At 60.7% G+C, this 7,817-nt stretch overlaps 1 protein-coding gene across 1 annotated transcript in view; it reads right to left on the reverse strand.

Moving 5' to 3' along the window:
* Gnptab (N-acetylglucosamine-1-phosphate transferase, alpha and beta subunits) overlaps positions 1 to 7,817 on the reverse strand; it is a gene marked incomplete at its 5' end in the record, with an annotated part of 29,092 nt that overhangs the window by 9,831 nt on the left and 11,444 nt on the right. Inside the window, 7 exon segments of the mRNA XM_013518708.1 lie at positions 503 to 616; positions 1,607 to 1,826; positions 1,910 to 2,109; positions 2,896 to 3,968; positions 4,464 to 4,667; positions 5,796 to 5,919; positions 7,334 to 7,504. Coding sequence (XP_013374162.1) covers positions 503 to 616; positions 1,607 to 1,826; positions 1,910 to 2,109; positions 2,896 to 3,968; positions 4,464 to 4,667; positions 5,796 to 5,919; positions 7,334 to 7,504 — 2,106 coding nt within the window.

The following is a 7,817-nucleotide window of genomic DNA, read 5'->3' on the forward strand; positions in this document are numbered from 1 at the left end:
AAAAACCAAAAAAAAAAAAAAAAAAGTACATGTGACATAACACGGCTTCCGTCCTCTGGGCAGTGTGTCATGTTTGTGTGTACACACGGGGCGGGTGTGAGGAGTTTCAGACTTACTCACACTGCACACACGGCGCTTCCACACCACCCCCTAACCCACACTATGAGCGTTTCTAATCTACCCGCAAGCCCACAGTAACCACGGCGCTCATCCTTGCGTCAAACCCTTCCCCGAGTAGCTCCCCGCACGGGTCTCCAGGAGCAAAGGTCCCCAGTGACTCTGCCCAGGGGCCTCATGGAGCGGAGCGCGCTGCCCACCCGCAGCCAGGTCAGAGCGGGAAGGCGTGGGCACTGCCCCCACCAACCACTTCTTGGCTGACGTCCCAAGACCTGGGACAGTGGTCTCCTGCTGGAACCTGAGCAACACGCTGCAGACTGGCCCACCCGTCGGCCCGGTAGGAACCCCCAGCAGGGCCCAAGCCTGCGGAGCTCCCGGCACTCACCAGATTGGGGTCGTAGTAGGCCTCCTGGGTGGGGGGCACGGCGTGCAGCTGAGTGACGTTAGCTGGAAGCGTTTTTGAGCAATTTATTAACATGTGTTCCAGACTCGTCAGATCCTAATGCAGCAAAATACAAAGATAAACCTGTTGTGGGCGGTATAAATAATAATTGTGGTTTTTAAAATACAAATTATGCAGAATCTACCCAAAACGGCTGAACTGCTACCCTCAGAGTTGCTCTGGCATGATTTCTGTGGGTGTGGATTTTCAACACAGGGTCTCACTGTGTAGTCCAGGATGCCTGAAACTCACTGTACGGTCCAGGCTGGTTTCAAACATGTGATCCTCCTGCCTCGGCCTCCAGAGTACTGAGATCACAGGCACCCACCACACGCTGGCTTTGGATGTGACTCTTAACATACAGATCTCCAGCAAGAGCAGCAGGAGACAATGAAAACACAAACGTCTCGTCCTTGCCGTGGAGAAGCAGGGCCTGGCCCCCGGGACTCCCCTCTCCCACGAGGTGCCCAAGGTGTCCAGAGGCTCCTGTGGCTGGGGAAGCTGACAGAGGCAAGTCCGACAGTGACCAGGAGACTCGGCCTGGACTCCGCACACAACCCTCACATGTAGGTGCCCTGCACCTGGCTCCTTCCCAAAGAATACAGGCTTCATCCCTAGCAAGTAATCTCACTGGGCGAGGTGGCACACACCTGTCATCCCAGCACTCAGGAGGCTGAGGCAGGGGGATTTCTGCAAGTTCGAGTCCATCCTGGACTACACGGGGAGACCCTGTCTCAAAAAAAAAGCATTTCATAAAATACAGACTTCCAGTTTGGTTCTAATTCTGGTACTTTTTTTTTTTTTTTCTTTTTGAGACAGGGTCTCACTATGCAGTTCAGACTGACCTTGAGCTCACCTTGTAGCCCAGGCTGGTCTCGAACTCACAACGATCCTCCTGCCTCAGCCTCCCAAGTGTTGGGATTACAGGCATGTGCCACCATGCCCGGCTTCCGGCACTTGTTTTGCACACCCACGAGGAGTGTGAAGAGTGCGTGCCACTTGTGTTACACTGAGACCCACCGAGGAGGGGCACCGTGCGGAGCCCACCTGCAAGCTCAGCGGCAGCTCGTGGACCCGGGTGGCCAGCGTCCGGATCTCGCGGTCCGACAGGACGCCCGAGTGGTCCGTGTCCACGTCGTCGAAGACCTGGGACACGTCCAGCGGCTGCAGTGCGCTCATGAGGTAGTAGAAGTAGGAGAAGGCGAACTGCATGTCCTCGGGGTGGCGCACCTTGTGGAAGGACGTCTTGTCGAACTCCTCGGGGAACCTGGCAGGGTGCGGGACGGTGAGCAGGGGCCGCACCGCCTGTCCCACACCCGGGGCTAGCCTGGTGGGTGGCGCTGGACTCACATGTCCTGCAGCTCCTGCATGACCACGCGGTCGATCATGTGCGGCATGTGTGCGGGGACCTTCCGCGACGTGAACCCGAACTTGCTGTTGAGGATTTTGTTCACGTATCGGAGCGAATCTGCGAACGTGTCCTGGAGCCGCCGGCCAGTGTGGCTGCTATCGGTGAGGTAGGCCAGCTGGGTCTTTAGTGCCACTTCCTCCTGGAAGGGGAATCATGTCTTAACGAGAAGGGAGAGCACCGACTCACTCTGGGTGCACTGGTGCATGTAATCCCAGCACTCGGGATGCTGAGGCAGGAGGATTCTCACGAGTTGGAGGCCAGCCTGGCCTCCACAGTGAGACCCTGTCTCAAAAAACAACAAAAACACCAACAAAATGTACCTGTACAGTAATACTGCAACACTATTAGTAACTGCAGAGCAGCGGAGATAACCACAGCTGTTACAGCAGAGTGGCCACTCACAGCTGCTGAACCCGAGGGCAGCCACACGACCAGGAACCCAGACGCACTGCAGGGCGCACTGCACACCCTCGCGACCCGCCCCGCCAGCCTCTAGTGTTTCCAGCTTTCTGTCCCCAGGAGACCAGAGGTCTGAGCACGCGGAATCATCCCAGCTGCTCCGCCGTGCAGACTGTACGACTGCCCAGCCGAGGTGGAGGCCAGGGGTCAGGCCCGTCAGAGGCGCCTCCTGCTCCTGGCTCCCGGGCGACCAACGCCCACCATGCTCCCTTCTGGGACAGCACACGGGACCCTTGGCCCTCGCCAACTGCACGACCAGGAAGGCGGGAGAGGCAGATCCACCCCCCACCGCCGCCTCACCCTGCCCCAGCGTGCCGTCCCGAGCTGCCAGCTGCGGGGAGCAGGGCAGCAGGAAGCACCCTCAGGGCCTTTGACCACAGAGCTGGGATCCTGGGAGGAGCACTGGCTGGACAGCAGCCTGACCCCGCTGTCACTCTCAAGGCAGGAGGGGCCGGCGCTAACGCACCTCCAGGAGGTCGCGGAAGTACCCCGTCTTCTCCCAGGGCAGGAACCCGCGGGAAGTGTCGGCCTGCTGCAGCCTACGGCTGGGCAGCGCGGCCCTGGCGTCTTCGGGGTGGGCAGTGCCCGCCCCCACATGGCTGTCCTCTCCTTGCACGGCAGCTTTCTTTCCCTTCGCCGTGCGCTTTGTGGGCGGGAGGACCAGGGGTGAGAACTGTTCTCTGACCACCGTGCGGCTCAGCGCTGGGCTCTGAGTTCTCGGCTGAAACCCGGCCTTGGGCTCCGAGACCAGGGCTGGGTCCGGACCTTCGTCGCGGCCGATCCCTTTCACCGCCCCTGGCCCGGCCAGCGAAGTGGGCTGCTGGGATCTCTGCTCGCCCCGGCTGCCGTCCAGGCTCCTGAGACGCGGCCTTCCTTCCGCAGCCCGCCCGCCGCCCCCCGGCTCGGCTGTGCCTGCGGCATCCAGGGGGCTCGGGAGGAAGGCTCTCAGCAAGGCCGACTTGGACAAATTGTAGCCTTTCGCTGTGATGTCGCCCTGCGCCAGCTGCGCGTCCAGCACCCTGAGCCTGGCCTGCGTGTCTCTGGGGAGCAGGGAGACATTCACCGGGGGGACACGCAGCTCTTCCCAGAGCCGCCCCTCCCGGCCACCTCCGCGCCCGCGGGCCTTCGGGAAGCGCTTTTCCTCTGGCACGTCCTCAAAGAGGACCTCGGCCTCGGGCAGGGGCGTCGCGGGGCTGCTGCGTGTGCGGGGACTCTGGGTGGTGGTGTTCAGCCCGCGGCTCTCCCTCGTGTCCACCTCGACCGCGAGCTGCAGCCTGAACTCCTGGTCGGCAGCGTCCTGCAGCGTGAGGTTCAGGTGGAGCGTGCTGGCGTTCATGCCGCCGTGCAGGAGCAGGTGCACGGTCTTCCACTTGTTGGCGACCGAGGCGTGCCGGATGACGGGGCTGTCGCTATAGGACCCCTCCACGGCTCTCTTGGCGATCCCCGCGAAGCTGAAGTAAGGCAGCCGCTCGCCCTTCGGGAGAACGTAGTGAGTCTGGTTCGCGAGAAGGGTCACTCTGTACAACTCGTGAAAATGATCTGGAGGGAAACACACACACGGCTTTAAAAAAATAAAGCAAGCATTTTACTCCCTTCTCTTTCATCGGCTAGGTGAGTTTTACCAAGAACGACTTTAAAGCGATCAGAAACCACGACACCGCCAGTGCAGGCGCAGCGCGGACTTTGCCGTCTAAGCAGTCGGCGGCGGAGCCGAGCTGAGCCGCGTTCAGCACCCGTATCACACAGACGGGGCCTCTCGAGTCCCTCGCTCAGAGCCGAGGCTCAGCGCCCGTCCTCCGCCTTCTTGCGAGAAGCTCTGTCCAAATCCCTCCGCTACCACGCTACCCCCACCCGGCTTCCCAGGACCGCACGCCCACTGCGACCCACCCACTCAGCGCTCCCCGCCCTTCCCTAGGCTAACCTACACCAGGGCAGCAGGCCGAGGGTCACTCCTCCGAAGAAAAACGACCACCACCGGAAGCCCTCGACCTGCCGGAGCCTCCCCTGCGCCGTAGCTTTCGGCGCTCACCGTACCTTGGCCACAGTCACCGGCGTCAAACCCGCAGGCCAGGACGTTGCAGGCCTGGTCACAGAACTTGTCAGCGAGCCAGGAGTTCGCACAGCCCTGGTTGCAGTAGGAGACGCTGCTGAGGCCGCCCCCGAACTGCCAGGGCTGCCCGCCGCCCACGCTGCCCAGGCCGCCACCGCCGGGCACGTAACGGCTGCCTCCGCTGCTCCCTGCGGGGACACAGGGTCTCACTGGCACACCAGGGTGAGAGCACACTGGCCCTTTCTTCTTACTCAAGTGTGCGAGACTGAGTGTGAGGTGCAGTCCGAAAGCGCTCAGCACGTGTTCTGTTTTGTTTTTTTAATTATTGATTTATTTTTTTTTTGAGACAGGGTCTCGCTATGCAATTCAGATTGGCCTTGAGCTCACTTTGTAGCCCAGGCTGGTCTCGAACTCACAGCAATCCTCCTGCCTCAGCCTCCCAAGTGCTGGGATTACAGGCGTGTGCCACCACGCCAGGCTTCAGTGCGGGGATTTTTGAAGAGTTCATGGATCTTAAACCACCACCGGACCGCACTACAGGACTTGGACCTGCAGCGCACAAGTGGGTGTGGGTGTGGACAATTATGGACAGAAGCCCTTAGTAGGGAGACACAATTCCAAAGACTATGGCTGAAACAAACAAAAATACTCGACTGAACACAGGCATTGCCCGGGGTGTGTGTGTGTGTGTGGGGGGGGGGGGGGTGGTTCAGGGAGTTGGACCCAGAGCCTTCAAACTCAATTACATCCCCAGCCCCTCTCCCCTTTTAAAACAAGGTCTCACTAAGTCTCTAAGTTGCCCAGGCTGGGCTTAACGTTTTATCCTCCTGCCTCAGCCTCCTGAGTGCTGGGATTTCCAGCGTGTGCCTCCACACCCAGCTAGATTTTATTTAAGTGGTAAGAAGAGGGCCGGAGATATAGCTCAGTGGCACAAGCGCCTGCCTGGCAAGCACAAGGTCCTGAGTTCAATTCCTGGAACCAAAAAAAAAAAAAAAAAAAAAGTGGTAGGAAGAGGTGTTTTCCCGTGCAGGCCCACAGTGATGAAGACTCTCAACAACAGGAAATATGAGCAAAGCGGCCACATGGGAGCTGGGTGTGGTGGTGCACACCTGCAATCCCAGCACTTGGGAGGCTGAGGCAGGAGGATCGTTGCGAGTTCGAGGCCAGCCTGGGCTACAGAGTAAGCTGAAGGCTGGCCTGAACTGCATAGCGAGACCCTGTCTCAAAAAGACAAAAAAAAGTGGGCACAGGGGGACAGTGCCCACCACCTCGGGGCAGGGTGGACACCCACAAGCACCCTCTCAGCACAGCCCTACCTGCGCAGTCACCGCCATCCCAGTCGCAGGCCGAGTTGTTGCAGGCCTTGTCACAGTAGCCGTCCTTAATCCATGAGCCTGGGCAGCCCTCGGCACAGTTCGGCACAGGCCACGTCAGGTAAACCTGCAACCAGCCAGAGGGCAACAGGGTGACTTGTGATGCTTTCCGCTCTTCCACTAAATACCTTCAGAAAAGAAAGTAAGCCAGGCATGAGGGCTCACGCCTGTGATGCTACCCTCAGGAGGCTGAGGCAGGAGGATCGCAGCCGGGGGCTACACAGTAAGCTGTCTCCAAAAAACCAAACCAAAACCAAAACAAAACCAAAGGAGGAGGAAGGAGAAGGGGGAGGAGGATGGAGTTGGGGGGTTGGGAAGTGGAGGAGAGGGGAAGTGGGGAGGAGAGGAGGGGGAGGGGCTCGGTAGAGGCTCAAGGTCCCTGCAGCCACTCTGCACCCCATGGCCGCCCCAGCAGGAGTGGCCGGGATAGCGGGCGTGCACTCCGCACTGGGCCCTGATGACTTCCTAAATTACAAGCACCTCACGCACGCCCTCCCCTGACAGCCTCTGCGCTCCGCCCGCTCCCGTCACAGGCTCTGCCCAGGCAGACCAAGGCTGCGGCTTCTCCAAAACCCCAGGGCGGGGCGGGGCGGCTCCCGGCAGCCCCGTGTGCACACCAGTCCCGGGGGTCTGCCTCTCAGCGGCAGTGACGAGCCCCTCGCGGGGCACCAGGTACCCGTCAGCACCCGGACGCCCCGCGCCAGCTCCCCGCAGCACCGAGACGTGGGCTCCCGGCACCCACAGAGCGCTCTGAATGGCCACACCGCGTGGCTTCCGCCGGTCCTGAGTCCACCCCGCGGTCACACGGAGGAGAGCTGGGACGTGCGCGTGACCCATCTCCATCCTCCCGCACACCCTCCGCCCGCCCCTCGACGCCCTCCTGTGTGAGCCGCAGCTGTCTCCCCACTTCCGGTCCTCTGCCCGGCTCTGCCCTTCCTTCGCACTTGCGGTTCCTCACCGCGTGACGTCTCAGCTGCCTCACACGGTCGGGGCTGCACAGCGGGGAACCCGCCAGCGTGAGCAGGCGGCCCGGAGCGGGAGCCGGCGCTGCCGCGCTCCCGGACAGAGGACTCGTGCTAGCGCGTGCAAGGGGCCCAGGACATCAGCCCGTCTCTTCTAGAGCTGACTTTCCCCTGCTGGCTGGGAACCCACCTTCGCTCCATAGTAGTTCTGCGGTACAGAACTGGAGTTAGAGGAGTAGTTTTGGGCATCTGAGAATGAAGCGAATTTCCTGCACTAGTTTTTAATGCCTCTTTGTTTTGTTTTGGAGACAGGACCTCGCTTTTAGTCCAGGCTGGCTTTGAACTCACTGTGCAGCCCATGCTGGCCTAGAACATGTGGCGATCCTGTCTCAGCCTCCCAGTGCTGGGATCACAGGTGTGTGCCACCACACCTGCTCTACCCCGCACTTCTGACTCTCGGGCTTCAAGCTCTGCACACTTCCAGCCACATCTGCACCCAGGCCCTGGGCGCCCGCTCACCTTCTGCCCCTTGGAGTGGCTGTAGAAGTCATCTGGCCACACATCCTTGCCAAACATGACGTCGTCGTTCAGGTAGATGAACTTCTGCGACAGCCCCTCGATGCGATGGATGTGACTCTCGATGGCCGGGGAGCTGAAGGTGGGCAAGTGGCTCAGGTTCCGGAAGACTTCCTGTGAGGGCGGGCAGGGGAGGGAGGACTTCCTGTGAGGGCGGGCAGGGGAGGGAGGACTTCCTGTGAGTGTGGGCAGAGGGAAGACTTCCTGTGAGCGTGGACAGGGGAGGGAGGACTTCCTGTGAGGGTGGGCAGGGGAGGGTGGACTTCCTGTGAGGGTGGGCAGGGGAGGAAGACTTCCTGTGAGTGTGATCGGGGGAGGACTTCCTGTGAGCATGGGCAGGGGAGGGAGGGCTCCCTGTGAGTGTGGGCAGAGGGAAGACTTCCTGTGAGAGTGGACAGGGGAGGGAGGACTTCCTGTGAGGGTGACT

Source organism: Chinchilla lanigera, unplaced genomic scaffold, assembly GCF_000276665.1.
Source record: "Chinchilla lanigera isolate Chin_1 unplaced genomic scaffold, ChiLan1.0 scaffold00004, whole genome shotgun sequence".
NCBI lineage: Eukaryota > Metazoa > Chordata > Mammalia > Rodentia > Chinchillidae > Chinchilla > Chinchilla lanigera.